Genomic DNA, 23,403 nt, shown 5'->3' on the forward strand with positions numbered 1-23,403 from the left:
CGCCAGCCCATGCCAGGCGCTCTGTTCACCACTGTACTAGGTCACCACAAGTTCCTCCTTGGGGGAGCTCATAGTCTAGGAAATAAAGACTTCCAAGCTTGATGACTTGCTTTAACTCTTCTGTATTTCAGTTTCTTTGCCTGTGCAATGGACTAATAATAATGCCGATCTCATCAGGTGGTTGAGAGGATTGGAAAGGACAATCCATGTAGAAAGTTCAGAATTGCCAGTGTTCCATGAGAGTTAGCTGTTGGCAGTATTGACAGGGAAGTCCGGAGTGCTAGAAAGGATACCTGTCCCACGTGTGGGGGTCAGGGAAGGAATCTTGAAAGAAACCTTCTCCCATGTGAATTCTATGAGGTTACTAAGAGGGAGCCAGGCAAAGAGGGGCAGGGGGGAAAGAGTTTAAGTATTGGCAATTCCATAGGCCAAATTCCAAGGCCAAATTCATCATATTCTGTGTGGGGAAGACCAACAAAATCTCCCTCAAACAAACCCAAACAGCCAGCATGCCAGTCATCTACTGCTCTAGCTGTTGTTAGGACCGGTAACAATAACTGCTCAGCTCCCGGGATGAGGCCTATTGGAGGCACATTTAGACTTCAGTTAGAGCTAAATAAATGATTTTCAGAGAAAAGGTATAGCATTTCATCTTTAACCCTGTGCCAGTCCAAAACTTGATGGGGGTAGTGAAGAAATAGTCAAATAAAGATTTCTAGAAAAATGTGACCAGTGAATATAAAAAGGACAGAATGGCAGGCAACAATCTTTCATCATTTTCCCTGAATATAGTTCTTTTTATTTATCTATTTTTTTACCGTGTCAGCTCCTCTTAGTCTCTTCTTCTTTCTCCTTTTATTTATTATTTAAGCTCTAACCCCATGATTTATTAATTCAATGAATGAGTCGAGGGATGCATTTATCTAACTGCCCCGTACCAAATGAAAATGCATCGTGCAGTTGGATTTCTTCCACAGAATTCAATTCCTTCCATCACTGCTTCCAGAGTGATTGAAGAACTGTATCCAAATTCATAAAACTGAGAAAACAAGAGTTTAAAGTGTCCCACTGTTATGTTGAAATAATCACAATTCAATTCTCTCGTGGAGCCAGTGAAACAAATTCTTTCACAAACAGAAAAAATAACTCTTCTAAGGGCCAGGAACAGACAACGAGGCATGCCTATCATGTTACAAAAGTGTCCTTTCATTTGATTTTGTTTTTTTTTTTTTTTTAAATTTTTTTTTTTTATTATTTATTTATGATAGTCATACAGAGAGAGAGAGAGGCAGAGACACAGGCAGAGGGAGAAGCAGGCTCCATGCACCGGGAGCCTGACGTGGGATTCGATCCCGGGTCTCCAGGATCGCGCCCTGGGCCAAAGGCAGGCGCCAAACCACTGCGCCACCCAGGGATCCCTGATTTTGTTTTTTTTTAAATTTTTTTTAACAACTTTATTTATTTATGATAGTCACACACACACACACACACACACACACACACACACACACACAGAGAGAGGCAGAGGGAGAAGCAGGCTTCATGCACCGGGAGCCCGACGTGGGATTCGATCCTGGGACTCCAGGATCGCGCCCTGGGCCAAAGGCAGGCGCCAAACCGCTGCGCCACCCAGGGATCCCTCATTTGATTTTGTAAAGGTTTGGTCATTGCCGAGGCAGCCAGGCTGCCATTTGTCTGGGATGGGGTAGTTCTCCTTTTTTTGAGAGCTAACACCCGGCATTAGACTCTGGGAGCCCAAAGTCCATTACCAAGGTATAGAAGTGAGAACACAGGGAGCCATCACAGGGGCTCCTCGTGACCAGGCCAGAACTGGGCTGTCACCCCCCATATCTCACCCATAAAAAATGATCTCATTTTCTTCCTTTTCCCTCTTTCACCTTCCACCAAGAAACTGTCACAAACCTCGCTGCTTCTAGCCTTCCAAGTGGCCCATTTGATGGCCTGGGGTTACCCTACAGCCTCTGGCCAGCCTCTAATTTCAGCCTCTACCTTCTCACTCTCTCCCTACCATCATTAGCAGTATTTTCCAGAATTTTGTGGAGGAGCTTCTTGAAGATATGGATCCTGTTTGGGTAGATTTGTGGTGGAGTCTTAGATTCCTAATTTTAATAAGTGCCCGGAATGGCTGTGGCGATGGGCCAGGTTTAGGAAATGCTGCACTAGAAGCTACTGAGCTATTCAGTATCCTCCTCCACGTGGCACCACCCACTGCCCCAACCTCTTCTCGTACCCCACGCAGCTACCTGTATGCCAGTCTGACCTCCAGGCCTGTCACAGGCTCTTTTTCCTACTCCACTGTCTTCACTGATCAATTGCTGCTCACTGGTCAAGGGTTAGCTAAATCCTGACTCCTTGACTGGCCCACCTCCCTCTGTAAGGGGCTCACACCCTGCACGTGCTCAGCTCATTACATCTAACATGCTGGCACTGGGGCAGAACAGGCCAACTTTTTCTGCAAAGGGCAGATAGTAAATATTTTAGGCTTTGCAGGCGATTTGGTTTCTACGGCGACTTCTCAGTTCTGCCATCGTAGTAGAAGGGCAGCCGTTGATAATGTGTAAATGAATGGGCAAGCTGTGTTTCATGAAAACTTTCTTTCCAAAAAAAAAAAAAAAAAAAAAGCTGAAGGACCACATTAAGTTCAAGGGCCACAGTTTGCTGACTTCTGCTGTAGGGTCTGACAGATTCAGTTTCTATCTGGGCTCCCTGTTTAACTGCAGTATCTTGGGTACGTTAGTTTGCTTCTCTAAGTCTTCATTGCTTCATCTATGCAATACCCATAATAATGGGGTCCTTTCAGTGTTAAATGAGATACTGCCTGGTGTTGGGTAAACACATGGTAATATTTACTTAACGTTATAGGTGTGAGTCTACTTGTCCATCTTCCCAAGTAGAGTTTAAGCTCCTTCAGGTTAGGGAGACTGCTTTTCACATCTAGGGCCCCACTTGTCTACCTGCGTCTCTTTCCTCTGCCTTTAATAGTAGAACTCCCATGGTGTTGGGCACATAGCTGCCCCACTCTTGTAGCCTGGTGTGGCCACATGACCAGGTGTGTGAGACAGTAATGTGTGCCACCTCTGTGTCAAATTCCTCCAGGGGATATATGTATCCTCACTTGGCCCTTTTTCTTTCCTACAGGTGGGAGGTGGCAAAAGCAGGGGTAGCCACCTTGGAACCAGAGGTGGAAGCCACATGTTGAGGATGGTCTGACTGTCTTGCCAGCCCTGGACTGCTTCTCTCTGGATTATTATATGAAAGAAAAACACATTTCTATCTTAAGTCACTGAATTTTGGGATTCTTTGTTATAGCAGCTGAACCTATACTCTGCTTGACTAATAACTCATCTTTTAAGAAGGGCTCTCAACTATGTCACCAACATGAGAACCTGACCTCTTTGCTCCTTATTGATCTATTTTCCTTTGGGGTTTTTATCAACCAGTCTTTAAATTCTGGGCTCAGTGTTTCTGTCTTCCATCTCTGTCTGGAATCTTTGGAGCTTGTATTTCAGAATTCTCCCCTTGATTTTCCTCTAGGAATTACGGTTTAGCTTGCATTTCTGACCAGTCTGCCAGCCACCACCTGGAGTAGAAAATCCCCAGGAAATCATTCTGAAGCCTGGCATTTGGCAAGGGTGGACTGGGTAATCTCTGTTCTTATTACCCCAAGGAGTGGCATGGAGGGAACTAGCCGAATGAGAGAATGAATGAATGGGGTACAGCAATCAATTCTAACCATCCCGAATTATCTCTAAACGCCAGAATTTTCCCCTTTCCACATCCCAACTGATTTGAGATTCTAAATGTTTTTCCTGTGATGAGTTAGTTCCCTGAGACCCATTTTATGGTTGAGGAACTTGAGAGAGAGCGAGGCAAAGTGATGAATATAATTAACTAGAGGGCAAGAGATTGCATCGAGTCTTAGCAGCACCCTGGCTCGCACAGGTGTTTATGGACTCAGGCTGCCGCTCTCTGAGGAAATCTCCATCTAATGTGCAGCGAGAGCAGGCATGTGGGCAGGCTAATTATAAATGCCTTTCAGAATATGGAGCTTAAAATAATTTCCTTTTGTGGTTTTTCATGACAGCGCGTGTTTGTCTTTTTAATTCTTGCAGAAGCTAGTGAGGGCTAAGACCACAAATGTTTTCAGAAGAATGAGCCTGCAAGAGCGGCCTAGTTTGCTGGCAGGTGAGAGATCCAGATGCTCACCTTGAGCAGGAAGAAAAGGGCATTGCATTGATCAGGCCTCAAGACAACAGCCCGTCTGGCCCGTGCCCACGAACAGGGAATGGGAATCGAAGAACATTCTTTCTCTTGTGGCCTGATGGCTGCTGGAGAAAAGGGCTCACCAGGATGAACCCAACTCTCTTTTTCTGACCGGATAAATGAGAAGTAACTGGGATTGAGGCCTCTCTTCTCACTGCTTAGCATCCTTAATCTGCCGGCCTGCAAGACGTCTGAGGAGCAGAAAATGTAATTTTGTCCAATTTTACCGAACTACAGCCTCTCCTCGTCTTGAAAAACAATAGTAAAGTACCCTAACCCTTAAATATTTCTGGAGTCGACCTGAAGTTAGCCGAGGTAGGATTTTTGTATTTTATGTGCACCATGAAAATCAGCCTTTATGCTTAATGCTCGCTGTTAAATCCAGAGAGCGGGAAGCAGGGCAGGCCGGGGAGAGTCAGGATGAGAGCTTTGATACCACCCGTGCTGTCTGGGGGCTAATAAAGGGCAGCCGAACTTGATCTATACACTCATCTCAAAGAAAAGAATGAAGCATATGTGGGCTCCAAAGACTGGAGCCGCTTTGCTCTCGGGTGAATATGCATTTTCTGCAGCCAGATTAAGGATTCATTTTGTCCTTGACACAGTACGAAATTCAATCTGCGCCTACTTACCCTACAGACAACAGCCTGCCGGGGGTCGTGCTAAGATTTTATAATAGTACAGGCAACAGCCTTCACTAACAAAATAAACATTTGGGAAATTGTATTTCAGAATCTCTTCCCCCTCCTCTCTCCCCCAGCCCCAACCCGTCATGCAATTCTGGTTCAGTGAAATGCAGCATTTAATATTTTGGAAATAATTTTCGAACAGATGGGGAAGAGGCAGGAGGGCAGCATGTATTGCTGGCCTTGATGATCTCTCTGCCTCCCTTTCTCTCTCAACAAAACATCTCAAGCCGTGATTGTTTTTCCTTTGAAAGAGAGAAAAAAAAATGCATGGAAGCGTTTTCAAATTTGCTTGTTGCTTTTCTTTGCAATCAGAATTTCTAAGCTGAGATCTTTCCCGTGGCATGGGAAGCTCATTCTGAATCCGACTACCGTGGATGTCTTGGAGAGGAGCGAGGGTTGTTTAAGGAGGCAGGGGGCAAAAATCTCTCTCTGCCCCCAGCGGAATGAGGCTCAGAACCTTTGTTTCTGTGGAACCAGTAGGGTGATTCTTCACACTCTCTTTATTGAACTACAAATATCTTTCCAGATGAACACACTCCTAATCTAATTAGCGGTAAACAGGCCTCTGGGGTACCACACTGCTTAACAAGAGGATGGCAAGAAGGGGAGAGAAGAAGAGGCTGCGGCAGGAAAGACACCCAAGACTGTGGATTCCTTTTCCAGAGGCACAGTCCGACTGGGGTGATGTATTTGCAGGAGTGTTTTCTGCTTTTTAGGGAGACAAAGGCCAAGAAATGTTGTGTAGCCTCATAAAGGGCAGAATGGCCTATTATGAAACAATGAATAGCTGTTTTTCTACAGCACTCCCTGCTCTTTCCAGACGATATGACGTATTACTTGGTGCAGTAAGGGCAGAGCACCAAACACCTTGCGGCGTCCTGGAGGGTCTGGGTGGACCGCACCTATTCCCACCATCAGACCCCGGGTGAGGCCACACAGCCCGGTGTTTGCTACGGTTCCTTCCCCGAGGAACCAGAGTTTGTGGAGGGATGGCACGGTGTGGTCAGGAGCCAGTGGGTTCTCACTAGTTTCACAGTCAGTGCTACAGAATCTAAATTCAGAACCTTGTCACCCAGAGGGGGCAGAGAAAAGGTCCAGAGGCCTCATTTTGAAAGATGATTCCGGATTGTTCGCCCTCTGCTGGTCATTTTGGAAAGGCTTCCTCAAGGCAGTTGGGAAGGGAAGGATTTGGCATTTGGTCAACAGCAGCCTTTGGGGGCCTTTCGGGGTGAGACAAGTCTCAGGGTAAAAGGACATAAAGGGATGAGGTGCTCATGGGCCAAGGCCATGCAGACAACCAACCAGGAGTCCCATGCCACCGACTGCCTCTGGGCTCCAAGCCCCCTCCTCCAGTCTCTGCTCTGCAGAAGGGGCTTGGACTCTGCAAACTACACCTCCCAGGCTCGTCTGTGCCCCCAGCCAAGGGGAGGCGCAGGTGGGACAGGAGCATGTGGGGGGAGGAGAGGAACTATTTTCTGGTTTCCAGCTGAGGTGAGCAGCCTCCTGCCTCCTTTGCTACTTGCGGCTCATCTCCTGTGGTCCCAGTAGCGGCTGGTCCCATGTGCCCTTGGCAGTCAGTATAGGCTCTGCCGAGGTTCAAGCATCCGCCACACCCCTTGCTCTAGCCTCTGCTAAAACCTCATCTTCCTTTTTGTTCCCTAGCCCTGGCATCAGCAATGATTAATCTCTTCAGAAATTCCCTTTTGGTTCTAATGTCTATGTAATCAGTTGCTTGGAGCCAGTGTAGCCAATCTCCTGTATTAAATCCCCTCTGCTGAAATGCTTTTATTTTCCTGATTGGTCCCTGCTAAATGTTGACTCTGACACTGACTAGAAACCCAGTTTAAAAGTTGTTCCACCTGCTGAATTAGCCAAAAGGTTGGGGGTTCTCTTCCTTTGTGGTGACATTACTAAAAGGCTCTCAAATAGTAGAACCCATGGGAAGAGGGAGGACTGAGGACAGAGTGAGCGTTCTCAGCAGACACCCTCTTGGGGGAACCTCACATATCCCAATATGTTCTGGAAATCTTGGGTTGAGAGGCTAGTCTACTCTATGCTGATGGCTTCCCATTTTGCCCTAAAACATTCTATTTTAGAGTACCTCTTTCCTGGAATTTCTAGATGTAAACAATTTTGGAAACTAAACCGTGGTACTCCCCAACTGCATCTTTCTTCTGTACACTCTCAAAATTTGGACATTAGAGGCCACAGGAAAACTCTGTAACTGTGGTTCTCAAAATAGGGTCTGGGGACCCCTGGGGATCTTTGAGACCCTCACAGAGAGTTTTTATGAGATCACGATTTTCATCATAAAATTAAACTTGATTTGCCTTTTTCATTTGCATTTTTATTTCACTCATGAGGGTTCAATGTAGTTTTCAACAGGCTACATACATGTGTATGAAAACAGATTGAAGAGTGAAGCAGGTATGGGGAGTCAGCTGTTTTGGGCCAGATACCAGAGATTCACAACAATGGAAAAGAAAACTACTCTTCCAACTTGTTTTTTGTTTATTTGTTTTGGAAAATAAAGTTATATGTCAAAAAATGTTATTTATATTGATGTGTTTCTTATTGTTATTGTCAAATGTATTAATGAAAAATTAATTCATGGCTGAGGCTTCCGACCTCAGGTGGTGGCAGGTGGAGGGAGAAGAGGTATAATCAGATGTGATTCTCCTGGCCTGGCAGAGGTCCAAGGCTGGCTCTCTCAGGGGCTCTGAGAGGCCCTGCTGGGAACATGTGAGTAACCTCACAGGTGCGGTCATTGGATTCTCTTCACCTCCCTCTAGCCTTTCAGTTTTCATGCTCCAGCCCCTGGGCATCTGGTTACCCTCCATGCTGAAGTCATCTCCGGGCAATCTTCTTCAGGACTTTTAATGATCCAGGCTGGATCTCCCTTCTTGGGGGTCCACATCCTTGCCCCCTGGACACACACTCCTATCCTGCTGCCTCAGTCACCACCCTTACATTATTCATTAGAGTGTTGGACACCAGCCACTGTGACCCCAGTCTCCGGAGACACCTCTCCAAGTCTGTTAGTGATCATCTCCTCTGAGGGGGAAGCATGTCCACCCTTCCCCCACGGGGAGAGCTGAGCCCCACTGCCATGCTGACACCAGCCATTCCCTGTCTCAACTCTTAGACCTTTGAGGTGGGCCTTAGGCTATAGGTTGCAGAAATGATTTTCACTCCCTTTTGTGCATGTCCTGCTAAAGTCCTTCTAATATTTGATTGTAGAAGGCGGGAATAGTTGGCCCACATTGTCCTGGGGCCTCAGCCAAAACTTAAGTAGAAATAAATAGTCCATTTTTAAGTGTCCTATTGTAAAATCATCCTGAATTTCTGATGAGATTGCTATCATTGTTTATATTCTTTAGACGAGGAAATTAAGCTTTGAGAGATTCAGGAAGTGGCTAAGCTAGGATTTGAACCTAGGTCTGCTTCAAAGTCCAAGATTATTTTACAGAGAGATAATTTAGGGACTGGAAACTCCCCTCTGGGCACTGCTCTCGACTCAAGGTGTCAGTTTCATACATGGCTCTCATGCTACCCGTTGGGTGGCCACACATCCCAGTTTGTCTGGCCAGTCTAGGTTAATGCCTATTTTTCTCACGTATTATCAGTTTCCTCAGGTTGGACAATGAATTATAAGTTTACCATAACTATTGAGGATTGGGGGTATGGTGCAGAAGAACCAGAGGAACCAGAAGTTTCTTAGGGAGACAGATTCTTCCAGTAGAGTCTCCAAAAGCTGGCTTAGATCCTGCAGGGAAGATCTGCATTAGGGGGGTGAAGTTGGTGAGGTAGCTTCTCCAGATGCAGAGATGCCCTAACAACTCTGGGTTAAGCCCAACTGGGAGAGACATTCGGCTCGGGGAGGGTGGTCTCTTCAGGATCTGGCTGTAAGTCCACAGGGTGGGAAGGGTATGAGAAAAATACTTGTCCACTGTTAATTCTAGATATCGTCTATATTTGTCCATTTCTTTTCTTCCCCACTGTACCCTTCTAGTTTAGGGCACTTTAACTAGAAGATAAACTCCTAGCTGGTCTACTTTTCTGTTTTTCCTCCCAATCCAATCCATTCTGTCATTGAAATCAGGGTGATTTTTCTAAAATTCAAATATGACTGCTGCTGTTTCTCATTTTAAAACCACTTGGTGGCTTCCTGTTGCCTTCAGGATAAACTCTGAATTCCTTAATGTGGCTTCAAGGGCCCTTGAGATCTGGCTCCCAAGCACCTTTCTAGACTCTTCTCACACCTTTTACACTTCCTGCTCTATGCACATCAGTTCAGCCACAGTAGACTTCTCAGAATGCCAAATCCTCTCACTGTGAGCCTTGGTGTGTGCTCTTTCTGCTGCTAGAAGCTTCTTCCAGCTAGGACCAGACTGCCTGAACTCCCTCTTTTCTTGAGTTTGGGGAGTGCATATGCATCACAACAGCTCTGGAATTTGCTTGTCTGCATTTTCCCCCAAGGCCTGAAGCCCTCTGAAGACCTGGTTCTTTCTATCCCCTTTACGTCTGTGTCATTAGCTCCTATCAGAGAGCTTGGCACACAGTAGGTTCCAGGTTAGTATTTGGTGATATTTTGTTTACTTGCCACAAGCATTTAAAGGCCAAAAAATCAAAATATGAGACATCAGAGCTCAACATATTTCTTGGATGTCTGCTAGGCATTGTATTCATACATAGGCTAACTCCCTGTGCAAATGAAGAGATTCTATAGATAATAAGTTTGAAAAATGATGTTTTTTTTTTTAAAGAAGTGTGATCCATAGTAGCCCAGAAATGAATCAGCTTAATATCCAGTTGTGGGCAGATGGCTTAGTAGATTATGGCTTGTATACTGAAAAGGATACTATAGAATACTGACAAATATAATGAATATAAAGACTAAGTAGTAACATGGGAAAATGACTATAATTAGTGCCAACTGAAAAAAAGGAGAAATACGAACTGCATACTTGCTACTCTCATGATTACATAATGTGTGTGTGTGTGTGTGTGTGTGTTGTGTGTATGCATAGAGAGGTGGAGTTCTGGAAAAGAGTGGATAAATATTGAGAAAAGTTCAAGATGGTGGGGATTTTTTTTAACCTCTAAAAAATTAGTTCTAGTATTGACTTCATATCTTCTTTTCTAATAAGAATAATAAGAATAATATTAAAGGAATATTTTAAAACTAATCTGATACTCCAAAATTTAAAAATGATTCTCCCTGGGTGGTAGGATTAAGGAGAATTTTAATGATTTCTTAATAATTTCTATATTTGCTTATCTTTCCCCATTGAGTATTGAACACCTATAATTAGATAAAAACAATATTGCAAATATTTACTTTCTTCCCTCTCTCACTTTGGGCAGATATACCTGCTTCTCCGTTGATCTTGGGCATGGTCATGTGACTTGCTTTGGCCATTGCATTGATGGTGGACATGATGCAGCAAATGTATTTGTGTGGGAGAGCTTGTCCTCTTGCACTTCTGCCATTCCCATGAAAAGAGTACTTTCTGGATAGATTGCCCAACCAAGAAAAATGAGAGACACATGGAACAGACCTAGATCCAAACTTTAGCTTGGAGCCAAGACTAATGGAGTCCAGCCTAGAATAGCCAACCCTAGACAACCCAGAGATGTGTGAGTGACAAGAAATGAAGATTGCTTTAAGTCTTTGAGACTTGGGGTGGTTTGTACAGCCTTATTTTGAGAATAACTTGGTGATAAATGTCCATTTTCAATGCTAACTTTCTAAGCAAAATATTTCTCTTTTATTCTTGTCTCATCTAACATCTTATAAAGGGCAGAACACAGAAGTAGCCCTGGCTTGGAGTGACTGGATTAATTTTGAGCTTGGAGAAGTATGTTAACCTGGGGAGACCTTTTAAGAACATTAGAACACCAAAGTCTTGAAATTGGTGACAAAATGACACTAAAGCTGTACTTGTCCCTACTACCATCAACAGCATTATTAAAATGACATTTTGGTGAGATTCATGAATCCCAATGACCATTATGACCAATTTGGGTTCCACATCCGCTCTATGTTCTTGCCATTTTCGTGGTCATTTCTCAGGACTACTTATTTACTGCCAAAAAGTGACAGGGTGGTGGGATGGGAAATACAGGTTTCCTTGGCTATTTAAAAGCAGTGTTCTGAAAGTTCGCGTCAGGCCACTTGGCTTTCCTGACAGACCTACATTAGTATGGTAATAGCTTTTTTCATAAAAGTGAAAATCTTCTTTAGATTATTTTTGGTTGGCAAAAAAAGGGGACTTATATAGGTCTTCTGTAAAAATGAAGTGTCATGAAACAAACTTTCAGAAAGCAGGGGATATCTGTAACCCAAAGCCAAACCAACAAATGCTGAGCTGTAGTATTTCGCTTAATTTGTTGGAAATAGCATATTAGAAATGTTACAACTCAAATCCCAATTGTTAGGACTCTAGGATGGGGCCAGCTGCTGAGCTGGCTTCTTGGTGGACCTTTCTCTTCCCCAAAGATTTAGCACACTGCAGAGGGAGCTGCTGGCTCTGGTGAGAGTTTGTGAGAGGCCATTGTCTCTGGGAGAAACCCAAAGTGAGAGGCACCCTTCACCTCAACCTCCAGAGACCCCCTTCACCTCAACCTCCAGAGACCCCCAGTGTGGGATAAGAAGGACAAGCACAAGGACATGGACCAGCCTGGTTACCTGTCACCACTGCATTGTGTATAAGAACAAACAGTATCTTGGCAGAGCATTTTTGACATACAATCCTCAAAACCCTGTAGAGGCCACTCCACTATTTTCTAAAAGTTAGCATTGAGAGGTAAGCCTGATGCCGAAAGGATTTTTCCTCCTAGTATGTACCCTGTTTTTTGCTGTTGTTGGGCAGAATGATTGCAAGATTTTTCTTTAAATTTAGAATTCAAAAAAAAAAAAAAAGCAAGAAATGGTCGAGAGAGTCTATTTGACACTTTGGCTTGATGGATGCTCAGGGTGGGTTTGGGAAAGAAGACTAGGATTCCCTCAACTCAAGAAAGTTATCTTTTTTTTTTTTTTAAGAAAGTTATCTTTTATTGTTTATTTGGTCACCACTACTTCTCTGCCTGATGTGTTCTCTGCTCTGAGTTTCCTATTTAATCTCCAGAACCCCCCGCTTGTGCCGCTTATCTGAGTTCCAGAATTTCCCCAGCTGGCAGACTGCTTGCTCATCTTGTTTTTTGCATTGTCCAACTTGCTCGTCAGTGTTGCTACTGGATTTTTCATATTGGGTGATTATGGTTCTTTCTCCCAAAAGCAGTCTTTCTTGATCTCAGATTGCTCCTTTTTTTGTGAGTATGATCTCCTGAAGACTATTGTTGAGAATCTGAATTTAATAGATTACAAAATACCACTCTGTCTCCTACAGCATGCTTTTTTTTTTTTTCAAAAGGGCATTCTTCTTTTGAGAGTAGGAGCCTGTTATTTATATGTCCAGATGTCTCCCTGCTTGCTCATCTTTACAAAGGGAGGTCTATGTCTGCTCAGTTTTGGGACATGGGACAGGTTCAGTCGAAGTGTTTAGGTTTATGTTTGATTTCTTTAGTCTGAGAAGAAGGGGTCAAGGAAGAATATATAATACCTGTAGTTTGATTTCTCTGGATCAGAGTTTCAGGATTCTCAGAGAGGGAGAAAGGAACTGTGCCCAGGTTGGCCTTATGACAAGGGCTTCCCTGCTGCACCCAAGTCTCCTTTCCACCCGGCAGGGGCACCCTCCTCCCTTCTCTAATGGACAGGATTGTTCCTGTTATGAGCTTGTTGTGACAATGCCCTCACATTTCTTATATTGTTTGAAATGAACCGAGCTGAAATGGCTGTGGATGTGCCTTTTATAGCAGATTTTGCTGAGGAGGGAAATTTGCACCTGTTTGGAGTTGGCATCACATTTAGAGAGAGCAAGGGGGGAACAGACGCAAAGGCCAGCACATCCGAGATGATTACTGCCCAAATTACTTACCAAAGACATCTGTGAAGCTGTGAGCCATTCGGGAGAGATGTGAAAATGAGCCCCAGCTGAGTCTCCCAGCAAAATGATTCCCCTGGGCTGTGAACCTGGGTGGCACAATTTATTTGCATTATTTATGCACTCAAGTAGTTTGGGGCCTCCAGATTGGGTGGTTAGGAGAGCAGATACCCTGGTGTGTATTCCACGCACAGAGCATCATAACAGTGATGCATTGCCACTCTTCAAGTGTTGGGGAGTGAGGGAGATCGCATTTAGGAGCTGAATGAGATTTCTAGGCCATCAGAACTGCTAGCTAAGCCATATAGACGCAGGTGTGTTTCCTCGCTCAGCATAAAACAAACTGCTATGCAACATCATGAGTGAATGATGGATGAATAAATGAATCAAAACTTTATCTGAACTGAGAAATATGCCCTAAATTTTGGTTTTGGAAATCACTTTCTTGAATTCTTTTGTAATTCACTTTAAGAATTAATGATCTCATGGAACAATTTTGACTTTTCAAAGATGTTATGGTCTTTTAAAGCCCTTAATCCATATACACAAAAGCACTGGATGGACAGTTCTGGCTGATTAACAGGAGATGAACATATAAAAGTCTCTGTGCAGCCCTATTTGGAGGTTAGGAATCATTTAATCTGCCTCTGAGGCCCATCTACACAATTCATTTACTCATGGGTAATGCATGTACTCTTCTAAATCCCTTAAGATCCCGAAAGAAACACTCGATGCCTTCCAGAGTCACAGAGAAGCGCCTCTTTCCCCTAGACCCAAATCCCCGAAACCATGCTAGAGGATAGTCTGGACTCATTTCAGTAGCTCCCTATCCTGGGCCTCTATGACAGTTAGCACTTGGCCACATACACGGGCACTGAGAAGGTCCAGGACATCCAGGAGAGATTGGGATGGGGGAGTCCAAGAGGCTTCCCATGGTGATCCCAGGTCCTCACACCAGGATCTTTCATTTGGTTTCGAGTTCACTTATTTATTTATCAGCCATTTGTTCGTTCATTCTTTTATTCATCCAACAAGCATTTCTAAACTACATAACTCTGCACTAGATCTGTGCATTTTCTACTCCCTCCCTACCCCTCTGAGAGTTTAAGGACAATTAGACTAGGTTGATTGAGGGCGAGGACTATATCACATCTGCCCAGGACTATTCAGAGCCATGTATAGCTCTTGGTTCATAATAGGAATAGGCATTCAGGAAATATCTGTCAAATGAATGGATGAATGAATGAATGATTGAAATGCTTTCCAGTGTTAGGGAAAAGCATTGCCTAAACGTAATGCTACCAGAGACCCTTTGGGCACAACCAGGTGCATATTTTCAGTAGTATGTGGGTGATTGTAGGTCTCTCCTAACAGTACCGGTAGCTCAGATGTCTGTGGCATTTGGGCATTTAGAATATGGAGCTTTTGCTCAGCTATTTTTGGGAACCCCCAATGGCTATGACTTGGAGGTCTCCCTCAAGTCACCCAGATAGGAATCTTTAGCCCAGTTGTCACAAGGATACTGTCAGTATAGGCCTGGATGTCTGACCTTGTAGTGTTTTGAGAAGGACATGGAGAAGGATGCAACACGAGCACCTCTATTTGTTTTCTTATTTGGAGAAGCACTGGGTTTCCGTTACCCTGTGCTCTATCTTGCCACCTTTTCTGGTATCATCATTCAAATTTCCAATCCCCACATAAAGGAGTCAGTCAGACAAATTCAGTTTTGCTTTTTTTTTTTTCTAGATTCTGCCTCCATTTTCTACAAGCTTTTTCATGACTTTCTATGATTTTTCATGGAAATTGGTCAACTTTAAGCTGTAGCGTCAGGCACTTCCTCACTCAGGTGGTCTGTTCACCTCAATCTGACTCAGACTAGAAAAAAGTGTTGCTATTGTGATAAGCATATTCATTCTACAATTCATACCTTCACAGAACTTCTTCTCATATGGAATTCCATCTTTTGGATCGACACCCTTTGAAAGAGAAATGATGAAATTAGTAATTTGTTTTTTAATGTATGAGACATATACACTGAGGCCTTCCTTCCCTTATGGCTTTGAACGTACAAAGGCAAATCAGTGGATAAAATCTATTAAATGCTCTCAATTCAACATAGCAACACTGTGTAAGTGAGTTGGGCATTATGGAGTTGGGGCAGGAATAAGGCGAGATCCAGAACCCAAGGATGGTCCAGAGGTGCAGGGCAGTGTCTCGAGTGCTGGCAGGGTCACCATGAGGGGCTCTGTAGGCCCAGTGCATGACAGGGACGCAAGGTCAGAGTGTGCTCCTCAGTCTTTGAGCTGGAGCTCTGAATGTCCTGACATCTCCACTTCCTAAGGATGGAAGCTTCCAGAGCAGCAATTCTCAACAGGGCTAGTTTCCCCCCACACCTACTGCAAGGGACATTTGGCAAAGTCTAGAGACATTTTTGGTTGTGACAACAGGGGAAGGAGGAGCGACTGGCATCTAGTGGGTAGAGGTCAAGGATGCTGCTGCACATCCTACAATTTCCAAGGAACCTGAATTTCCAAGACTCCAGTAATTTGTTGGGATTTATCCTATTCTAATTGACTATTTACTTTCATACCTGATTTCGTACTTGTAATTTGGTACTCTTTTTCTTTAGGAAGACCCTCAAATCATATATGCTCAAGACCCCACAAAACATGGGTCTGCTTGTCATTGTTGTCCTCGGATAAGCGCTTGGTTGGGCTTCCTCCTTTCTTCCCTTTCCCTCCCTGGAAGCTGCAAATCTGCTATTCATGGAGGATTGGAGCAACAGCATTAAATGCCTCGAGATGTGGATAGTGTGGTTACTACAGGCAATTTCCACTCTGCCCAACTAGCTTTCTGGAATAGAAAGAAAATGGCTGCTACGAAGAGGTGGCGGTGAGAGGTTTCCTTCAACAGCTGTGTGGGTCGCTGTAAAACTTTGCCAGTGGCACTCTTAATTTAATTTCGCCTGACTCAACACAGAACAAAGGGGTTAGATGTGGGTGACTTAAAGAGGCTGTGACTGACAGACCCTCAACTCTCATTACATCCCTGACATCCGTCATGTGAGATTGGAGTCTATGCCCCTCTTCCACACTGCAGAAAAAGGTTGCTTTGATCTGTCACTGTCTTCTGCAGGTTTGAGTAAAGCAAATAGGCTTTTAAGGAAGGCAGAAAGTAAGAGAACGGGGCTAAATCTGAATTTAGTTGCTTACCCAAATGCCATTACAGTTTGAATCCTCATGTATATCCCAGTTGACTGGCCTAAGAAGAAAACATCAACATTGGTCTTTAGCATATACTTAGGGCCCCGTGAATGTTAGCTGAATGAATGAATGAATGAACGAGTGGTATATGAAGGGTCATTGATGGACAACAGGTTTTTCAAGGCAGAGCGCCACACATTGTTGTCAGTGGCACACAGAAGCCTCCACGTGGCCTCTGCCATTATCTCGGTTTTGGATATTTTCTGGGCACGTGGACCAAATCCAGTGGCCTCTATTCATGGGCGGTGTTGTGGCGCGGTGCGACGGTGAGCAGAGTGAAGGAATCTGTAGGCCACTGCATTTAGGGAGGTGAAGCCATTGCAGTTACGCCTCTCAAATCCCAAACGTCTAGTAAATTGAATGCTGTGGCACTGCAGGCACAGCTAAGATGAAGATTGGCATATCCAGTTTTTGAAGTCTGAGATGTGGCTGTAGAGCATCAGCCCGGGACTGAAATGTGATATGTGGCCCAAGCACGGGAGCCCCATCCTCACCCTGGTGGGGAGGGGCTGCTGCTGCTGGGCTCAGTCCTGTGCAGGAGGCCGGACACACACCCACCATAACCTGACTCGAGTGGTCCTCCTGCTAGACTGGAAGCTCCTCAAGAGGAGGCCCTACTTCCAGTCTATTAACAGCCCCACACGAGGCAGAGTGATTGGCAATTAGCAGGTGCTCTACAAGTGTGTCCTGGACAAAAATAATGGATGAATCTGTTCTTTCTTCACTGAGCTTTACTGTAGTTGGGACAGGGAGGTCCCTTCTCTTGGTAAGTACAAATCCCCTATGCTAGGGCTGGAATGAGGCCTCCTGGCTCCTTTTTAGAAGCTAGTTTTCCAAATCAACGACCAGCGGAGAAGTACCTTCTGCCGGGATATGCCATCTTGTTGCTGTCATTGCAGTCTCTTCCTCGCCAGTGGTAACCCCTCAGTGTCTGGAATGGAAGAGCACATGCAAGAAGGGTTCATTTCCGCCTGTTGTTACCCGTGGGGAAGGGCAGTCAGAGCTATCCGAGGGGTAGACATGTGCAATTCTTAATTCCCACACCATCTAGGAACACTAGACATTACTAAGAAAACTAAGATTAATATGCTGCGACATGCTGTATGAGGTAACATGTAATGGAGTCCTGGCGCCCATGCCAGGTGGTAGTGTATGTGTGTGTGTACATATGCTGTTGGGTGTGTGCCTGCACGTGGGTGCACAGCAGTATCTGCACGTGAATGTGTAGGTATGTGGGCGTGTGTGCACTCACAGGTGTGCTCATGTGCACGCATGCTGTATATATACGCGTGCACATGCGTGCGTCTGTATATGTGTGTGTTCACGTGTGTGTGTACACTTTCACAAACAGCAGAAACATCCAACTCTGAATTTTATCAGTTATGAATTTATAATTGGTAATTACTTATTAATTATCAATCTCCATAGCCTTCAAAACAATTGGTTTATTTGGTCATATGATTAATCATTGTATTGGACAATTTAAAAATCTCTAGCAAAGCCGGCTAATTATGTGGACTTATCATACGATTGACCGGTCTTAATCCTTCATTTGAGAGAATCGAGTCATGATGATATCAAACAATGATTTTATTTCCCCCATTTCCAGGTGGAATATCTGAGATCCCACCAACTTTAGGGTGTTGCATCTGCTGCTTGCTTGTTTGGCTTTTGCAGCAAACATCCTGACTTCCTTAAATGTTCTAAATCAAACATGTGCATTCACATAAACACCACGCACGCACTCTAAAAGTAGGTATAAAATTTTCCAAAATAATTCTCAACACCTTTCAAGATGACTGAAAATACCCAGCTGAGAATGGCTTCAGGAAACAAAAAACAGTCTTGGCTAAAGACCCACTCTGATGATTCATGTATTATTAAGATGCCAAAAAGTCCATAAAAAATCATGGGATGGTGTATTATCAAATTATTAATACACTCAAATGGAATTCAGTCTTGTCTTATTAAAGGAAAGATATTTGTAGAAAGCGATACAATAGTCAGCGAACATCTGGTTACTTTAAACAATACTTACTGGGAAAACACTGTATTTGTCTGAATCTACATCTTTGAATGGCACAGAATTTTTTATAGCTCTAGAAAAAAGAAAACAAAACAGCTGGTGAGCTAAGAAAAAAAGAAACTGTGTTTGTGAAAACAAACAGAGACATTTCAGATATGGCTATGCTGAGTATATGTGCTAGAAGTCCATTCTAAAAATAAAATTAAGCGCCTCCATGGTATGGAAGAGTGCCAGCCAAACTTTGCCAATCTCTGCTCTCCACCTAATTAGAACTATTTTCTCTCTGATATTAATTTGGCCCATATGGGGAAGTGAAACAATTGAATCAACATTTTGAAGAACATAGGATATTGATGTTGAGATGCCCAGAAAAGAAGGAGACTGCATTTTTGGTCCAATGAGCTCAGCACTACAGATTGAATTTGTGCCATTTTACACATTCTGTGATGGAAGGTTTTTTCTTAAAATCTACTCTTTTAAATCACTAACTCTAAGAATCTAGAGACCTGGCAATATTCAATCTCATTCATAAGCCTGGAAAACAAAGACTCTAATGTGATTGATGACCAAGCAAATTCATGCTAAAGCCACAGACCCCTTCCTGGGGGGAGGCTCTCCCTCTGTGTCCTCACTATCAAAGTCTTCCCAGCTTCTGCAAGGCAACCACTGCTTTCCCTCTAGGAAAATCTCTTATGGGTAGCAACATAGCACCATCATATGGCAGGGTGAGGCTATTTTCAGAGCCTAGAATGTAGAGCAACATGACCCTTTATGGGATTTATTAAATGGTCTTTTGAATCAAGAGCATTTCAGCAACTCTGAGTGCCCCAAGACAAATGGATTCAGCAAGAGCCAGCATGGAGCCTGACTCGTATTGTGGAAACTGTCTTACCAATTCTGAGATGGTGGACCCATCTTCTCTGGAGATGACCTCTCCTATGAGATGAGGTAGTTTCCCTGCATGGGAACTATTAGACAGCTGTTGTAGTTTTCTAGATGAGAAGAGAAGGAAACACACACACACACACACACACACACACACACGTGGTACAGACCCAAACAGTCATGTTTTCAGACTGAAAAAGCTGGTAGGTAAAATGTTACACTTAGCACACCAAAGTTATCCCCCACCCTTGCCATCCTGAGGATGGAAGTTTGAAGGAACAATGAGACATCTCTAGAACTGGAAAGCAAGTTCTTTAAATTAATGTACAAATGAAGCAGATGCATTAATGAACAGATGAAGCAAATCTGTAAGCAGATGAAGATCTGCTTATTTTGAAAGGCTCAGAGTAACCCAAACCCGACATTTTAGGCACAGGATGATACGTTGGTCATCCAAAGTAGCATAAACTGCAATTTATATAAACCCCATAATCCCTTATTCATAGTCTCCAATCCAAAGAGCTCTGAAAACGGAGCTGAATTGTTTTTTCAAACTTTGCAGAAAATTCATTTGATGGTAAAACTTGATCTGAACTGATATAAGTTAATTCATAAGCTTTACCCTATTTAGTGTGAATATTTATACAGTTCACTGCTGAAATGCAGATGCTTCTGATCAGAAGGTACCGAGAGTATTAGGTAGCCTATTAGGTTGCTTTTCTTAAAATTTGGAAAATTCTGAATTCCAAATCACATCTGGCTCCAAGTTTGTAGATGTATGTTAGACATTGTAAATGTTTACTAACATGACTTCTGCAAAATTATATCTAAATCTATACTTCATGTATCCTTACAGCTGTCTGGTTATATGCTGAAATACACTCATTCATTCATTCATTCATTCATGCATGCATGCATTCCACAGGCATTTTTGGAATCCTTGCTGTGTGCCAGACACCATGTTAGATATTAAGAACGAATATAGGATCTATTTCCAGTGCTAGAGGAGCTTAATGATGGGTGGAGGCAAAAAACTCGATAGGCAACTACAGTGCTATGGAGAAAATGCTATAAAGGGTTGTGCACCAAAAGGGAAAACATTTCTAATGCTATACAGGGAACGAGGTGATCATAAATCAAAATTTAAAGGATGAGAAAGCATTTTCAAGGCATGTAATTGGGTGAAGATTGTTCTAGTATGAAGGAAAATTCACGAGAAGCCTCTTAACATAGCTCTGGGGTTTGAAATTAGACTCTCTAGGTTTGAATTCCAGGTGTGCTGTCTACTGGCTCTATAACCTTAGGGAGATTATTTCATCTTTTGTATCTCTGTTTCCTCATTTGTAAAATGGGGCCAATATTACTACTTGCTTCCTAGGGCTCTTGCAAAGTCCAGTGGGTTGTCCCAAGAGAAGCATAAAGATCTGTGCCAAGCATGTGGTAGACACCCACAAAAGACGAGCTCTTTTTACTATTTTGTTCCATGGTAACAGTTATTGCAAGGATGGTTTTTAGGGCTGGGCAAATAGGAGTCAGGTATCTGCTCCTATGATATTTTACTTCTGGAGGCATCCCAAACCCAAACCATGGATCCTCTTCAGACTTTTGAATTTCCAGGCACACAATGTTCTACTCAGTTATCTTATTGGCTGGGGCAGTTAATCACCTGCTCAGGGATGAAAATAAGATATATTTCCAATAGAGCCATTGCTCTATTACTGCCAGTTGTTGAGGTGGCAGGCTTGATCCAGTGAACAATTGTAATTGCAGGTGAATGTTATTCGTTACATAATAGAATAGCTATTCAAGTTCAAACTCCCTAAAATTATTTCATGAAACTGGGGCATTACAACAAAAGAAAACTAGGGAGAAAAGTTTCCATGTGTAGCTCTCACTTTTGAGTCCCAGGCACCACTCCAGGGCTGGGAATGGGTCTGTTTCATATGCATAGATGTATGTGTTAGATACATCTCTGTAAGATGCAATGAGAGCAGAGAAAACCAGGAAAGAATAACAACAGGGCTCACGTTGGTGGCAGGGACAGGGACCAACATGGTTGGAAGGAGTAGGTCATGGGGAAGAAGGAACAAGCAAAAAAAAGGAAAGGGAAAGAATGATGAATTAAAGGTGACTAATGGGGCAGCTCTGGTGGCTCAGCAGTTGAGCGCTGCCTTCAGCCCAGGGCGTGATCCGGGGATCCCTGGATCGAGTCCCACGTCAGGCTCCCTGCATGGAGCCTGCTTCTCCTTCTGCCTGTGTCTCTCTCTCTCTCTGTGTCTCTTATGAATAAATAAAATCTTTAAAAAAATAAAGGTGACTAATGTAGGATGGGATAGTCTGCATGCCTTCATGTGAAAGGATCCATATGTGGATTTATGCATATGGAAACTAAATAAAAAGAAGAGTGTATTAAGAGGGGACTCTCCTCACTTCCCATTGTTACAATAAAAAATGGTGCCAAGGCACTGTGAATTCTGACCAGAACAAAATAAAAAAAGAACAAAAAACTTGATTGCCCTATGGTAGTAGCATGGTATCCTACCCATTTTTTTTTCTAGTAAAATAGTGCCTTTTCTTTATTTATTCCCTTGTTTCTTCATTGAGTCCCTACTAATTGGAAACAATGTGTTAAGTACAAGGATAAAAGGGGACACCACTAAGAAATGGTGTCCCCATTCTCCAAGAGTGGTGGGTGGCATGTGAGCCTGATGGGGAGAAGCAGTAGAAGAACAGGGTGCAGGAGAAGGCACCAGTGAGCTCGGGGTGTGGGGGCGCTAGCCAAATGCCTGGTGGTGGGGAGCTACTGCCCACTGTGGGGACACTTTCACTGTATTTTGAAGGCATTAGACCAAACAGGATATGGCAGGAGAGGGACAGAACAGGAAAGGCATTCCTACTGGAAGGGATTTTATTGAAGGATTATGTAATAGGAGACACAAAGGTCTTGTCTCTACCACCTGGTGACTGTGCTTAGTGGGTCAGACACTCAATGTGCTAGAACCTACTTGCTCATCTAAAAGTGGGGCTAAGAGTCAAGGACCAGACAATTGAGTGGCTCTAAGCCTGACTTTTGCAACCAGGCTGCTGGGTTCAAATGTCAGATTTATCTATTACTAGCACCATGGCCTTGGGCAAAAAAAAACTTTACTACTTTAGAAAGGGGGCAAAATGCGATTTGCGTCGTAGCTTGCATTGGCAAGAGTTCCTGATGCAGAGACCTTCCCAGATACCTTTTAGTTATTGTTATTATTACTGAGCCACAGGTTGTTTTGAAGAATTAATGAGGCCGCATTTAAATGTGCTTTGTAAATCACAAAGCACTGAATAAATTGTGATCGGGTGCAAATTATACTCAAAGCCCAATGATTTTTAGAAAGAAGAAAAACCACACTGCTTTTGCTTTCTCATAAAAGAAAAATTTCCCTTTTAAATAGAGCCAGGAAAATCCCTGGTCACAGATGCTCCTGAATTCAATTTTTCAAAGGTGGTTCAATTGAAGAGTTGTCACTTTGGGTCCTGCTGGCCCATGTTTGACATAGAAAATGCAATGATGCTTTCCGCAAGGAGGAGACAGGTGTCTCAATTCAGTAAGAGCTAGGCATGATGAAATGACTGGGGGTCTGGGGAGCTGCCTGTATCTCAGCCTTCCAGCATCTTCTTTCATGTGTCTTATTTCCCCTCTGCTCTCCATGTCCTGGTGCTCTCCGTGTCCAGCCCTATTCATGAAAAGTGGTGTTGATCCTGTTTCTGGGACCCAGGCCAGCACTTTGCACAGCCGACTTGCTGGAGTTCACGTGGGCAGATGAACCAGGAAAAGTTTTTAAACTCTTGGATCTCCAAGAGGCTTTGAAGGTAGGTCAGAATGTAGTCTCCTCCTCTCCTGAGAAGCTTTCCTAGCAGACAGGAGATGTTGAGTGGATTTAGCTCCCGTGAAACTGGTGAGACGAAGGACAGAGGAATGTGGGAAAAGTGCCTTTCTTTATGAGTTGAATTGTGTTCATAAAAAGTCATGTGGAAGTTCTAACCCCCAGGCCCTTTGAATGTGACCTTTTTTGGAAATAAGATCTTTGCAGATGTTATAAAGTTAGGATAAGGCCATTAGACTGGGCCCTGATCCAAGGTGAGTGGTGTTGTTATAAAAGGAAAAGACGGACACATAGGGAGGATGGCCACGCACGAGGCTGGAGGCAGAGATTGGAGTGTTGCACCTGCAAGCCAAGAGGCAAGGAAAGACTTCCCCTAGAGTGTCAGAGACCGCCTCAGAGAGAGCA

General features: G+C 43.7%; 1 protein-coding gene across 2 annotated transcripts in view; it reads right to left on the bottom strand.

Annotated features, from left to right (window-relative positions):
- Positions 1-23,403, bottom strand: part of AOAH (acyloxyacyl hydrolase) — a 160,167-nt gene that overhangs the window by 71,153 nt on the left and 65,611 nt on the right. For both annotated transcript variants that reach the window (XM_025985823.2, XM_072764737.1), the window contains 5 exons: positions 18,260-18,320; positions 17,082-17,152; positions 16,171-16,219; positions 14,886-14,934; positions 12,953-13,047 (listed from right to left, as the gene is read on the bottom strand). In XM_025985823.2, the coding sequence (XP_025841608.2) occupies positions 12,953-13,047; positions 14,886-14,934; positions 16,171-16,219; positions 17,082-17,152; positions 18,260-18,320 (325 nt within the window). The remainder of the gene's footprint in view (positions 1-12,952; positions 13,048-14,885; positions 14,935-16,170; positions 16,220-17,081; positions 17,153-18,259; positions 18,321-23,403) is intronic.

Source organism: Vulpes vulpes, chromosome 7 (genome assembly GCF_048418805.1).
Source record: "Vulpes vulpes isolate BD-2025 chromosome 7, VulVul3, whole genome shotgun sequence".
Taxonomy (NCBI): domain Eukaryota; kingdom Metazoa; phylum Chordata; class Mammalia; order Carnivora; family Canidae; genus Vulpes; species Vulpes vulpes.